This window comes from Solenopsis invicta, chromosome 10, assembly GCF_016802725.1.
Source record: "Solenopsis invicta isolate M01_SB chromosome 10, UNIL_Sinv_3.0, whole genome shotgun sequence".
Lineage (NCBI taxonomy): Eukaryota > Metazoa > Arthropoda > Insecta > Hymenoptera > Formicidae > Solenopsis > Solenopsis invicta.
In genome coordinates, this window is record NC_052673.1 from 14,796,788 (window position 1) to 14,812,072 (window position 15,285).

The 15,285-nt window shown below is 36.5% G+C and overlaps 2 protein-coding genes across 2 annotated transcripts in view; one reads left to right on the forward strand and one right to left on the reverse strand.

The window, feature by feature from the left end:
* Positions 1 to 15,285, forward strand: part of LOC105203917 (phospholipid scramblase 2) — a 129,500-nt gene that overhangs the window by 86,114 nt on the left and 28,101 nt on the right. The gene's annotated exons all lie outside the window — the stretch shown is intronic.
* Positions 9,846 to 11,548, reverse strand: LOC105197077 (chymotrypsin-like protease CTRL-1). The gene is made up of 4 exons (XM_026137109.2): positions 11,269 to 11,548; positions 10,532 to 10,873; positions 10,228 to 10,454; positions 9,846 to 10,031 (listed from the first exon to the last, which is right to left on the reverse strand). The coding sequence occupies exons 1-4, from the start codon at positions 11,426 to 11,428 to the stop codon at positions 9,864 to 9,866; spliced, it is 897 nt and encodes a 298-aa protein (XP_025992894.1). The 5' UTR covers positions 11,429 to 11,548; the 3' UTR covers positions 9,846 to 9,863.

Genomic DNA, 15,285 nt, shown 5'->3' on the forward strand with positions numbered 1-15,285 from the left:
TTTTCTTTCTCTGTCACGCGCAATAAAGAGGCACGGTGCGTGTACGTGCGCGTCGCGCACATTGGACGAAACGATTGGGCACAATGTACACGGAGCACAACGACTGTGGCGAATGAACGTAGCGGGTTCCCGAAGGAGCTACGCTCCGCTGCGCGACATAACGACTCGCTAAGTACGTACTTGTAGGCGGTTATTTTTCCCCTGATATCAGGAGAGACCGCCTCGTACTTTTTCGCCATCTTTGATATACGAACGCACACGATACCGCGCGGTTCTCCTCTTCGCGTTATACGCGACTCTTCGCGTCGCTGGCGCGCAATTAGGAGCCTCCTCTCGCTCTCCCTTCGCGCATCGCATCTTTACTCCCTCTGTTTTTTTTCCCCATTTCTCCCGCCGGCGGAATTGATCTGCTTAAATTACCGCGACGCGACCGAGACCAAGTTGCAGAAACAAAGAAAGGGTGCCACAACGTGAAGGCGGAGTTGGGCATCGTTCCATGCTACGTTCCCCGTATTCGCAGGAAATAATACAGGTGCCAAACAAAAGAGGCTTATTGTTAGGAGGAATTATTTCTCGGACGCGCGCAGAGTGATGCTTTGCTCCCTTTTTTTTCACAAAGAGAGCAGAGTTAATTGGTGAAAGCGTTTGTTTAGCTCATAGGTCAGCTAACAACGTGTATTATGTTAATCAATATTATGTTGACATGTCGCAAAAAAATATTTATAACACTCAAGGAAGGAAATTCTTTCACTTTGCGGCGGAAAGCAATACATGGTCAGTCAGGTGTGACGTACAAATATCTCAAATATTTCGAACTCATCGCAATATACTACAGCGCGTAACGGGAATATTTTTAGCTCGAGCAATTGTAAATAATGCAACGAAGCGCATAGAGGACATAAATCCTAACGATTTGTATAAACAGTCGTTTTCGTAAATGCGTTTCAATTTATAGATCTGTATCATGATAATTTTAAGATAAAATTAGAAATTTCTACATTATATTTTTCTAATGAAGTGCACTAAAGCACGATCACACTTCGACAGTGACATCGTAATTTACGATAGTCAATGCTCATATTGCTCTTTTATCAGTGTAACATCCTTACACGTATTGCCTATAGCATCTGTTATAAATTTTCACTTAGCACATTACCTTTTTAAATTTTTACATTTAATCTATTAAAAAAGATTCGCAACGTCATTGAAAAGAAAAACTTTATTACTTTTAAATTAACATGTAACTAAATCAGAGAAAATTTGATTCGAATTCGATTCGTATCAAAGAGATTCGATTCGATTCGATTCGATGTGAATATTTCAAATTCAATTCAATTCGATTTCAAGATTCGATTCGATTCGACCTCGCAAATGCTCGATTCGCACACCTTTAATCCCAAGTATTCTTATTAAATCAGCTGTGTCATACAAAAGAATGTTTCAACAAGTATTTCGAGCTCATTGCTACGATGTGTAACGGGAATATTTTTAGCTAATCGCTAATAATGCGAAATACGCATGTAGAAGACAATCCCAAATAATCTTGCAAATTAAACTGCTTTCAGGTAGCCATAAAATTTTAGAATACCGTTCTTAATTTTTCAAGTTCCTTTTATCTGCTGTTAGGACTTGGGAGGAAAGTATTTTTTGTTTTGCTTTATCTTTATATCAATCGTACGAGAAGTTCTTTGCACATCTACCTGATGCAGTCAATCATAAATGGAGGAAGATGTACTAGACGACCCGCGGTTATCTGCAACTATAAAACTTAACGACCAGAATAGTTCGACTCATCCCGTGCGCCATTCGTCAGTGGAATACAGAAGGATTTCGTCAATTTTGTTGGGAGATGCGCGAGGTAAATTGCCGGTACGTGTACCGCGCGCTTGGTTGGAAGGTAAATACGGCGGACTCGTTTCTCGAGACAACTCGATTTTCGTAAGAAACGCGGCACGAGGCGCGCAGCGACCTGCGTCATCCGCGTGTCCCTCCAATCGCGAGGGCGCGATTCTCACGTGGAATAAAATGATCAGGAGGATACCGATCACGTATCGCACGTGCTTCCCATCGCATCGCATCGCATCGCATCGCGTGGCACTCGCTGGAGAGCCTCGCCGACGAGATTCCTCATCCGGCTCGGCCGTCAGCTCTTCGGAGACGTGAAAGCTTGGGCGCTTGGCCTGGCGCGGCGTCAAGCGCTCATTATTAATACGCAAGGCGGTGCTTGCCAAAGCAGCGCGGCGGCAGGCATTCACGTGTTTTTCCTCGGGGCGCCCGACAGGGAAACGGGATGAAACTGCAAGCGAGGGTGGCGGACGAGCAGAAGAAGAAGATGAAGAAGAAGAAGAAGGAAGAGGAGGTGGACGAAGGGTAGCCCTCTCTCCGGTATCAGAGAGAAAGCACCTGCCGCCTCTAAATCTCGCTACTTAAGGCCGCTAAGTGTCACGGCCATGAAGAGGGCCTCTCGCCATTGCATTTAATTGGCTAGTGCACGCTATTTCTAGCGAGCCGAGAGTTGTTAGCCCATTACCAGTTGCCACTCGTATGGTGCGTATGCGTAAACGGTACGACGCGACGCGGCCAGCTCGACTTCGCGGAAAACGCGTTCACGTGTGTCACCTGAACGGGAAATCGAGCGCTACCAAAAGGAGCCGAGCGCGTAAATTGGACGCGGATTTAACCGCTCGGTCGGTCGGTCGCTCAGGGTGCGTGAGGACAAAGGAATCCGCGGCACTGCCCGAACTGTTCTCAAATAGATGTTGCGAAACGTATATATGCATTTAATGCGTGTTGCGAGGCACGTCTCTTTCCATTATTAACGCGAAATATAGCCGCTCGACGCTTAGTTAACGTCACGTTCCTTCTCGAAACAAACAAAACGAGACGCGACGGATGGATGCCTAAATATGGACATGCAGTTATCTTCAAAGATTAGTTGCGTGAACAATTTTATTTTGAGCAATAATAAGTGAAGTAAACTGACATGTAAATTAAGTAGAGAAAAGTCTTGTTTAGTTGAGCCTGAATTATCTTAGCGCTTAATAATATTTCTGCGTAAATTCATACATATTTTCCAGTTTTACAAATGTCATGTTAAATTGGTTTTCGATGAAATGTAGCCCTAAATCGAATATTACCGCAAAGTAAATTGACAATTGATCTGATAATATTGATGATAATCATCTTAAAGAGATTCTTCAGCTTAAAAAGTGGAAGGAGGTCCGCATGACTTTTCATTCATATATATATTTTATTAAAGAAGTTTTTGGCATTATTATATTATATTAAAAATAATAAACGAAATTTAAGCAATAAAAACGATAATTTACTATTTAAAAATATTTTTTTTTATAATATTTTTTGATGTGGGAATAATTAAATAAGAATTGTTTATAATAACGATTTAAATGTAGTAATAAGCATTGTTGTTATATTTTTACTAGAAAATTCATACCCTTGCACAAAAATGATATAAATCTTTATTTTTGAATTTAAAATATCCTTTAAACTCCATTTTCTCTTATGAATATAGTTTTTCCAAATTCTTATATTTTATTTGCGGTTAAATTACTTAAAGCTTTTGTTTCATATTTAATGCTATTTGAGAAAGAGTTATTATAAGTTTAAAGAAAACTGCGTCCAAAAAATTGAGAATAATTTAGAAATGCTTATATCATAAATGCCTAGATCGTAAACTTATTTTTTAAATTCTTTATATTTTAAATTCTTTATATTATATGAAAAAAATTGGAAAATCTTTTTAAAACAGCGCAAGAAATTAACTGCAAAAAATTTAATTTAATTTTATATACCTTTGTCACAGAAACCCCTTCTAATGCATATAACAGAACTAAAACCTTGTTATCTCTTTGTGTATGCGTCTAATAATTATTTGATTTAATACAACGCGAGAAATCTTTGAACAAATGCCAGATGAACTGCCAAAACGGACGCAGCATAATTCTTGAAGCTCGCATACGTAGACGCGTGATTTAGTAAACTTGCCTTTCGGTCATTTTTACATGCATTCCTCGGGATTTCGCACGTCTCCGAAAGTGCATTAGAGGCAAGCAGCGCTTGTTACTAGCCGGACCAACTAACGGAAGAGAGCAAAGGCGTCCTGATACATGGCGAAACGTTGCCAAACTCCAATAACGAATGTGACACGGTTGCTCAATCCGTCGACAGGTGCGCGTAAATTAGCGAGCCACCCAGCTTGCGACACGCGGTGTATGAATTTGATGATATCATAGCGGCGGCGACCAAAAAAAAGGCTTCTCACCCTGTGACATCCTCATTAGGAGAAACGCTTCGTGAAGTCACCTTCGAACAGCCGTCCGTGTGTCCCGGTCTCTGGATTTGTGCTTCCACAAAGTCCGCGAATCGATTGGACATAGCTAATTTAATAAGCGGCGCGGGATTCACGAGCCGCGATGCGGCGGGCGCATCGGCAGCTGCAGTCGCAGCTCGAGATTTAAAAGCCGCTTTGCAAGCCGCCCTTCCTCTCTTTCCTCCCTGCCTCCCACCCACTCGCTCGCGTTTCGCAGCAACTCTTTCTCGTTTCGTCTGTCTGTTGCACGGTCCATGGGCAGCGTCGTTCACGGCGCAAGCCGGCCGGCTTAATGTTGTTTTAATTAAGTAGGCGGTTAGCCGAAAAGAATGTCGAGTCGGTACTTTCGGTCTCGTCGACTTCCACTCCGTGCGCCGGCTACCCTTTCTCTCTCTCTCTCTCTCTCTCTCTCTCTCCCTCCCTCTTCCTTTCTTTCTCTCTCTATTTCGAGAGGTGCCGCGTAACTCGAGTCGCATGTGTTCCTCGTATGTTCAGACGCGATGGACGATTTCGCTTGACTAATCGCCGTCTTTTTAACCCCCTCTACGACGTGGAGGAAAAGGAAGACGTCGTGTAAAATGTTCTTGTGTTTATCCACGACAGGCTTGAATCAACCGTCATGCACGACGGTCGACGGTCGCATCGATGTTTGAAGAGACCGCTCTAAATGCCAAAAATAAAATGTTGCCCGATTTAAGATTCCCGAAAGGACTAGCCTATCTGATTTATGGAATTAGGATTTTTCCAAGACCTTTTGCCTATCCATCATCGAGATGAGATTTCGGTATACCTAATTTTAAAATTACGGCCTTTCGCAACATTCTATTTTTTTTTCAGATTTTCTTTCGAAATCTCGTACAGGTTCAAATAAAAGGGGTAATTAGGGGTAATCTACTTTCTAGATAATATTACTTCAGGAAACGCACGAAGAATGTTAATTTCGTAAATGGTCCCTCTATATTGTTATCGATTTTATTATTTATTTTTTTTAACATATAACAAGTCAGGTTTAATTTTTAGCAATTGAAATTTATATACGAAAAATAAACGTGAGAACTAATGTTTATAATTAATTATTTTGTTTATTGCAAAACAAAGAAAAACTTGGTTAATTCTACATATATTCCAGATTCCTATAAGATAATGATAATATCCAGATTTAATTATTCTTGAGAAAACACAATTTGATTCTAGGATACAAAAGTGTATCGCGGAAGAGACGGTGTTAAAATTAAGACGAAACCGATTTCCTGATGATGTATGCTATTAGCGGGGTTAATGAGCGATGTTAAATCGTGACCGACTACTTTCGCCGCGGGAACGTGTTTATATATAACACATGCCTAGATATATTATTAACCGACGCCGTCGCGTATCTTTTAACGCGTAATGCACAGGTCGATCTGCCTATATTTTCAAGCAGGTATAATTCATGGATGATGTAACAGCGCAATCCGTAAATCTTATTAATGGCGCGATGGAGAAAAGGCATTGATCCCATCCCCCCCCCTCCTCATTAGATTCCATTTAATCACCAATTACCAGTAATGATAATATATTAATAAAGCGCAATATAATTTTGCACATTCTCACGACTCACCATTTTTCATACGAACTCATATGTGAAAGAGGATCTGAAGAATGGAGAATCGGAGTGCCATTCGGAGTGCCATGAGCGGCTGTATCATACACAGCCGCTTCAACAGACCGTAAAATTGGCGTGTAAAAATGTATAAATATGGTACGCCAGCCGGTACACAAAAGCGTGCGTATTATCGTCGAAATTAACCTAGTGTTCGACTGAAACACTTCTTCTTTCCAAGCACGAAGCTACGTAACCCTTTGTATCGAAAAGGAGAATCCAGCCCTCCTGCTAAATTGCGCTTGCCCGGCATTATCACAAATTATACACGTCGAGTTATTTAAAGGAATCCGGGACAGAAACGCGACATAAAGTTCTAATTACGATTTTCTCAAATTGCTAATGAGTGTAATACTAAACCACCCGCAATCGAAGGATGTGCGACTCATGCGGCACATAATGTTATTTTAAAATCCGTTATTATATTATAATGAATAGAAATAATTAAGGCATTCTTGAAATGACAATTCTAATTAATATGATATTTTACTATTTAAAAAAATGCTAATAAAAAATTGGAGTTTTTTTTTAGCGCACGAAATCATTCTTTTCATTTTTGCATCATTAAAAGCCGTTATTATATTATAATGAATAGAAATAATTAAGACATTCTTAAAGTGACAATTTTGATTAGTATGATACTTTACTTAATATTTAAAAAAATGCTAATAAAAAATGGGAGTTTTTTTTAAGCGCACGCGAAATCATTCTTTTCTTTTTCGCATCATTTATTCGATTTTCGTCTGCCTCTTAAAACCTCAATTATAATTATAAAATATTTAATGTAGTTCATAACAGTTGAGTGAAAGAAAAAAATTTTTCGGATTTTATTTGCGTTCCTCAATCGTATTAGTTATTTTTTTTGGCATGATTGATATAATTCAGAGCTTCAGAGCGGTTTCTTTAATAACTTCTCGCGTGTCGCCAGTTCGCGCCAGAGCACTTGGGAAGCTACAATTTCGTCGGATCGTCGCCGAGGCAGGCGATTAAACTCGAGAAGGAACCTCCGCTGCGATTTTGCGGTAATAGCTGCCCGAATAGGACAACGGAGCTCCGTTCTGCATTTGTGCCGGACAATTATAAATCGCATCTCATCACCTTTCCTCGCCTCTGTTTCGCCGCGATTTTTATCGGCCCCACAATCGCGCCGGCTCTCATCCGTGACCGCTTTAATCACATTTTAACTGTGCCGAGAAGCGTCCGTGATTACCATGTACACGTCCGAGGAGCCACAGTTACGCTCGAAGCTCCGGCATGCATTCTGCTGCACACGCCGCCGAATATAATGCGACACGACGATCCGCGCGTTGCGAAGGTAAATTGGACAACACGAATAATTCGGTGGCAAAAAATTGCCACTGAAATATAAAACGTGTCGCAAACATTATTCTGGCTTACTAATAACATTTGCGCATGCGTTATTTTTTTTTAGTGACAATTCTTTTTTGCAAATTATTCGCGTTGCCCGAACTTTTCCGCGCTGCAACGCAACGGATCGTCGTGTCGCGTTATTCGGCTGCATGTGCAACAGAACGCATGTCGAGTTTCAAGCGTAACTGTGTACATACGACGTGTACATAGTAATCACGGACTCTTCTCAGCACAAATGTGATTAAAGTAAAGCTGTCAGCCGGTGCAACTGCGATCGAATAAAATTCGATGTTTCTGATTTGATTTGAATCGCGTCTTCGGCACAGACGCGCAACTCTTTACGCCACGATCGCGCTAATGTCTTTTTATTACTCTCATACAATTTGAATTCCATTGTATCGATAAGTTTATACAACACAAAGTAATAAATGAGCACGATGTTTAACAATGGTAATATATATCTTGTAAAGTGACTCGACACCAAAATCGAATATAACGTAGATGTAACATATACATATACATACATACATATATATATATATATATATATATATGTTTTATATCTATTTAGTGTTTACTGGAGATACTATTTTATTCGCGGTATTGCGTTCGTTAACCATAATTTTTTTTTATTGTGAAAAATTCACAGAAGCTGTTTTTCTTATGCGCTTTCTAAAATATATTATTATTTGTATATTGTATAATGTTATATTTTAAACTAACTCTAATTTTATTTACAAATTATCAAATGTAAATTGAGTATTGAGAGACAATGTCGCCATCGTACGGGAACTACAAGAACGATGAGCGAATTAACTATATAAAATTAACTATCGATAAGATGATTTTTAATTTAACTTTTTACATAAAAGACTGCATTGATAACTTTTTATAAATAATAATTACGGAATTTTAATTTTAATTTGATTTATATTACTATGACATTGTCAATGTATTGCCACTGTCGATAATATCGATAATATCGCGAATGTTATCTATCTTATCGTCTTAAAGTAGACGACACACGAAGTCTATGATAAACGAGTCATAAAACATGTCTTTAAGACTACTTTTGAAAATGTATAATATCTTAAAGACTTCTTTTACACGTTCAATCTTAAATATAAGAACGTACTGAATATCGGCTTATAAATCTTTATTAATTTCTCTCTTTCAATTTCTCTATAACCTAATTTAGTTAGAAAAATATATGAACATACCCAACCCCGGATATATACATACGCATTCTTTCACAAAACTTCTAATTACGTTTACTTTAAATTTTATCCACGGTAGCATTGTTCTCAGTTTTGTGGCATCGGTAAATTCAACGTATCGTAATCGCGGTGGAGTAAAGCATAATCATGAGATCTCAGTGCCTCACTTGCCTATTTGCAACAATGGCGTGCGGCGTCGCGTAATAAATATGTATGAATAATATCGAATATAAGTAACTTCGCTTCGTAACTCACCGCAGCGGCAATCCCCGTCCCGATTATCTCATCTCTCGTCTTCTCATCCCTGCGTAGATGATTTCCCTGTATTTCTCGTATTCGCACCGCATTTGTCTCGATTCAATATTCGAAATTCTGGAAAGAAATGCAAAACGAAACCTTGATAATGGCGACGCGAGAGCAGCGATTTCCCATGAAATCGCAATCCGTGCTAATCTCGTCTAATCGGGCACTCGAGACGCGTGATTTTACGCCAAAAAGTTGTAGCGGACAATGAGAAATGCGTTTAATGTAATATTAGATACCTGTTGATGCCGATTCGCGAATATTTTGCCAAAGTTTTGAGCCGCAAAATCAAATGCATCTCGCTCACCGCCGCGCGCCGAGAGAAAGGGCGCGACTGTGGCGCGACCTCGCGGTCATCTTCCCGTATTACCGACCGCGATTTGGCGCGCCGATGATAAGCGTTTGATTTGCTGTCCCTCTACGGATAAACTTGCGACAAAAATGAATAATTTAAATTCTTTGAAGGGTTCTCACTTTGATAGAGAATCTAGATTGTATTAATTTTAATAACAGATTTAAAAGTCGATTTACGTTCAGAAAAATTTTATATAAGCTTATTATTTTAGAATCTTTGCAATTTTGATTACATTTTTGTTACATTTTGAATAACGTATACATAAATTGAGAATTATAGTATTCTTAGTTAGCATATTTTCAATTTAAAAATGAAGAAAATGTTGATAAATAAAGATATCAAAAAGGGATTATATAAATCGACATAGAAGTTAGATAAATAATATCAACATTATTTGCACGCCCTTTTTTGCACTTTTCTTTTTTTTAAACACTTGTAAGTCTTTACTTAATGCATCTGTCAAATAAGTGTTAGTTTGCACTAATTTAAAAATACGTTAGAATTTTTTTTAGATAGAAAAACACCACCGCTAGCTTAATAGGGATGGCTTACTAATCAATGGCTTGACAGATAATAACTCGATGGGACAGAAGATTATTGAAAGGTTACGTAATTAGAAAAGAGACGATATCTTCACAGGTTTATTTATTCGATTTGCGTTCCAGTGACACGTTGGATCCATCCTGCAAACGCCGCCACTCTAGTATATACTCCGGGTCTATTACTTGGACAGTTTGCGTCTCCGTAGCTAACGATACCGATTTGCATTGGTCGATCATCCTTCATTATAAAAAGGGGTCCCCCACTATCACCCTGTGACAATAAATAATGTTATATATAAATATATAATATATATTATATAAAAAATTTATATAATATTATATACATATAAAAAATGGTATAAATATTACCCACTTATATTGAAAAATGGTGATAAATTCTAATGTGCATAGGTAAACCTATATATCTGAATTTTCTTTTTTATCGCAAAATTAATTTCAAGCTTTACCTGACACGCATTTTTCCCGAGTCCCGGTTCTGTGCATATATTTCTATAGTCCACTCTCCAGTACGAGACGCACTCGCGTTTCGAAATCAGCGGCATTAGGGCATACTTGAGTCTCTTGGTACCTGTGGGACCGAAGCCATCGCGACCCCATCCGACCACGTAGGCCATTGTGTCGGCCATAACTTTACCCTCCTTTGGTCCAGCCAGGTTTATCGGTTGAATTTTTTCTGAAATTAAAATTTCACTGGAACGCACAAGATTTAAATAAAAATTCTACAATTATTATTTATTAATTCTTTCTTACCTGAAAAGGGAATGTCTTCCGGCATGTGCAACAGTCCGATATCATTTTTGCTGAAGAAATAATTGGGATGTACGTGAGCCCGCGTCGTCATCATCGAGACTCCGGGTCCTCGGTTTATGTCATAACCGATACCGATTTTGTCGACGATTCCGAATATCACGAAGAACCTTCGCGGATACTTTGCGATGCAGTGTCCCGCGGTCAGCACCCATCTTTCCGAAATGATAGTACCGCCGCACTGAGCAACCCTTCGACCATCAATCAATCGATGCACCACGGCCATGAACGGAAATTGACCTTCATTCGCGTAACTTCCACCGGCTATCCTCTCCATTTGTTTGGCTTTTCGACGATAAAAAGACATTCACAGAAAACAGTGGACTCTTTCTCAAGAAAAAGATGTAAATGGAAATAAGAATAAAAATATATACTGATATAATATAACAATAGTTTTACCATGTTATAATTTACTCTTGTAAGTATAAGAATGCATGACAAATTTAGTCTGTAAAATGCGGATATAATAACATTCATAAAAATTAATTACATAACAGAGTTCATTAAACAGCGTATTATTGAACACAGCAGAGATAGTATTATTAAAAATATAAGTTTTCGATATTCTACTTGTTATTATTATATTACCATGTTATTTTGTGTATAACAAATGACATTAAAATTCTTTTTTTTTATTGCAAAATTCTTTAATTATCTAGGATGTGTGTGTCTGTACTCACTGTTTGACACGGACAGCTGATTGTTAATCGTAATGACACCATTATTAAAATCAATAACAATCCTTTTGTTATTGAAGTTCTGAGGCTGCGGTAGAGCATTTCTACGCGACGTCGAAACAACCAGGAAAAACACGAAAGCCTTTGCACTCCACGAATCCATAGCATACTAATGACAATTTTCTCAGCTCGCTGCTATTTATGATTAGGTCAGTCAAGTGTAACACAGATTGACGAAACTGCTTGCACTGAGTGAAAGAAATTACGTTAACCCTAACACTGTCTTGTTTCTCCGTCATAGATCATAAAAATAATCAATTATTATTACCGATTCCTATGCGGAGCTTTATATCTCTTTTTATTACTATTCTTATAGGTATACTTATAAGTATACATATATGAGATATTACCTTTTAAGGAGGTTCTCCAGTTTCTTCTTACGTAATATAGAACTTTTAAGAATAACTTTGAGAATAAGTACGATTAATACATATTCCCTTGAATTTTTTTAAATTTTTATATTATTTCAAAGAAAACTAGAAATTTTTAAATATAACTTTCAAAAATAGATTCTTATCATGAGGAAGGAGAGTTTTAAGTAATTTAATTCTAAACAAAATATAAGTATTTTGAAAAATTATAAGAAAGAATAAAGTTTTTAAATATTTTAAAATAAAAAAAATGAAGTTGTATTATATTATTTTCGTGTAAAAGTGAAATGTTTATCAGTTATACAATTCTCTTTAAATATAACGTACTAATAAAAATGTGATAACGGTGTTTATTATTATATTTAAATTATTATTATATATAAACAATTTTTTCAATTTTTTCCACATTAATATTTATCCAGTATAAAGAAAATCATCCAGTATAAAGAAAATTTTTTAAACAATAAATTGTTATTTGTATTGCTTAAATTTTATTTATTATCTATTATTTTGAAGATGACAATGCCAAAAGCTTTTTATTAAAAGATATATATGAATAAAAAGTCTTTCTTTTCATTCTTTAAACTACGAAAGATCTCGAATCCTTAAATATTTTTAAATTTTATCAAATTTTCATTAAAAAAAATATTTCATTAAAAATTTGTACACAGATTATAAAGAAATTGAGGGAATACTTATCTTTTATCCAATATATTCATTAAAATCTTTCATATAATAATATTGTCATAAAAAATGACGCATGATACAGCTTCAATTAAACGCATCTTTTGCTGCACTCTTTCAGCAACAAATTATACATTATTGCATGCAATTATATATATTCGATTGCAAAATGTGCGGCAAGTTAATACGTCGTCCGGAGAGAAGGTGTCGCCGTTTCTATTAATCTCAACCGTTGTATCGCTGCAATTGATTGGCAATCATTCTATTACGACGCTGACAGTTCCGCGATTTCCAGTCGAGCGGACGTTGCACTCTGATTGAAATGCACTCAAAGCCGCGTAATGACTCGGGTGTATTTTTGTACGTACGAATAGCTCGCGTGACGCAATTTGTGTGCGTGATGCCTATGATTCATCGTTTATAATCCCGAGATCCTCGCATTATGAAGCTGAGCTCCGGACCGGACGGTGCTTTTTCGCTGCAGTCCGATTTCGCGTGCATCTAAACCGCACAATCAATTGTGTTGAGATTCTTTTTCCCCCTGCAGATGACGTCGTCAGTTGTTACGCAACGTCGTCAGTTCTCGCTTTCTTCGTGCGGTTTGAAGTTGACCTAAAAACCGTTAAATGTAAATGAATCTTTTTGTGGATTACTTTTCAGCTTAGTACACCCATTAGCATAACAATTGTGTAATATTTATAAATGAGCGGAAAGTAGTTTGCTTTAGTAACTTCCGGGGAACTCTGTTCCGAGTTCCGAAAAGCTTGTGCAATGTAACGTTACATAAAATAAAATATCGCAGCAAGAAATATTTCAATTATAAAGCACTTACGTCACTATAACAATAATAAAAAAAATATTCTGACGTCTCTGTATCGTTATATCTTCTGAAACTACAATTCTATCTCATTGAATGCTGAATGCAATTTTATTAACGATTGAATTCATATTTGTTTTAACTATTCTTATAAAATAAATGTTTCTCAATCGCTCTGTTTGTCATTGTTAAATTTTTAATTTTAGTTAAAGAGCAATTCTTTGGTGCGTGTTTTACATAATTACTTTTTAGCTGCACCTACATGTTTGCACAAGCACGCTTGTGCAAGTCTATCGGAACTCGGAACATCTAGATTCTAGATGACAAAACTGCACACTTATCGCAAACTCGGTACACGTGCCACGGTTGACTTGCACAAGTATACTTAACAAGTTTACTTGAATGTGTGTAATCGGCTTAATAGTCTCAATAATTATTTAAATAGTTTATGATTAATTAATATTTATTAAGTAGATTAATTAATATATAATTTATAATCTATGTAATATTTTTATACGCATATTCTGTTGTCAGTTTAAAAGTACGGAACTAATTATTTTAAAATATATTAATCTTTAATTAGCGAGTTGTAGAAACAACTCCAAACTTTTCTCTCTTGTTATCATTTCACAATGAATTTTATTGTACTATTTTATTTTACATAAACTTATTTAGTTTACGATGCTCGGTCAGTCACATCAACGTTCTTCAATTATCCTGCTGATTGTTATATTTAATTTACAATTATGAATCCTTTACTCCCTCAATAAAGTCAATAGTTTAAAATTGAAGATACGAAAGTCCATCGGTTATGCTAATTTTTGAAAGTCTCTAGAGACTGAAACAACGTAAGGAGGGCGATAGAAACGAGAAAGTATAGTCTGCACCTATCGGAGAAAGTGGATTCTCAAAAGAGGGCAAATAATTCTGAAAAAGAAAAAAAATATAAAACGTTAAAGTTGGAAATCGAGAAAAGGTACTTTGGAAAGAAATTAGAACTGCGTAAAATTGTATTATATTTATACGATATAAAAAGAGAGGCAAGAAAGTATTGTTTACTTTTTACTGGAAGATAAAATAAAATCATAAATTAACTAAATTAATGAGAGCTGCTGTACTATGTATTAAAATTTTTACAAGGAGATTGTATTCTTTTCTTTGTATTATATTCTTTTTCAGCGAGAATATAATAAAAAAAAATGTTTTCGTTGAAAGCTACCCCGTGTAACTTGTTTAGAGTAATATAATTTAAAAAATTACACATTTTATAATATAGGACAGATAACGCTTTTAAAAATTAACTTTTTATTAAATTTACTTTAATATAATCTTAACGCTCAACTTTTAACCGAGTTATTTTTGTTTATGCAACTTTCAACGCAACCAACACAATTTTACGAGCCATTAACTTTAACTTTAGTTTAGAAAAAAATATTGACTTACCCAACTCTGTAAACAAGCTATAAAAAAATCATTACGTCAAATATTAGTCAAGTGCACACGTACGATTAACTTTCAAAGATGAGGTGTTATTTGAAAGAAAAACAAAAAAATTTATTTCACCATTTCGAGTTATCTGGAACCGTAGAATTATTGTCTTCCCGGTTGTACCATGTATTTTTTGGTACAGCCTCTCATTTCTATGTAATATATGCATGCAGTCAAAAATATATTAATTTCATAGAAATTAAACAATGCATTTTATAAAAAAAAAGTCTACATTCTTTTTCGCAGTAAAATATATGCGATTGAAACGTACCCGCGTCTGCTGGAGCACTTGCGCTACTGCGCACGCGCGAAATTTGTCGCAGCAATTCGCATCATTGCGCCCTCTCGCGTCCGTTGGCAGACCTAAGATCGGAGCATTCGAATCAAAGAATAATAAGAAGAAGAATGGAAAGTTTGCGACCCGTTTAACTGCGCGTCATCTAACATTTCAGATGTTAACTGTTTGATCGGCCATCTTAGATATGAGACGGAAGAGGAGAGAGTTGCTAACACAGAACATGGTTGCTAAACAACCATGAAGCTCATTGAATTCGTATGCATATTCAAATGTATCTCGTTCGATGAATTTTTGTAGATCAT

Coding starts and splice junctions, on each gene's coding strand:
- LOC105197077 (XM_026137109.2), bottom strand. CDS start 11,428: ATGGATTCGTGGAGTGCAAAGGCTTTCGTGTTTTTCCTGGTTGTTTCG. Junction 10,874..11,268: donor TCAGCTGTCCGTGTCAAACA/GTGAGTACAGAC, acceptor ATCGTCGAAAAG/CCAAACAAATGGAGAGGATA. Junction 10,455..10,531: donor GGAAGACATTCCCTTTTCAG/GTAAGAAAGAAT, acceptor TTTTAATTTCAG/AAAAAATTCAACCGATAAAC.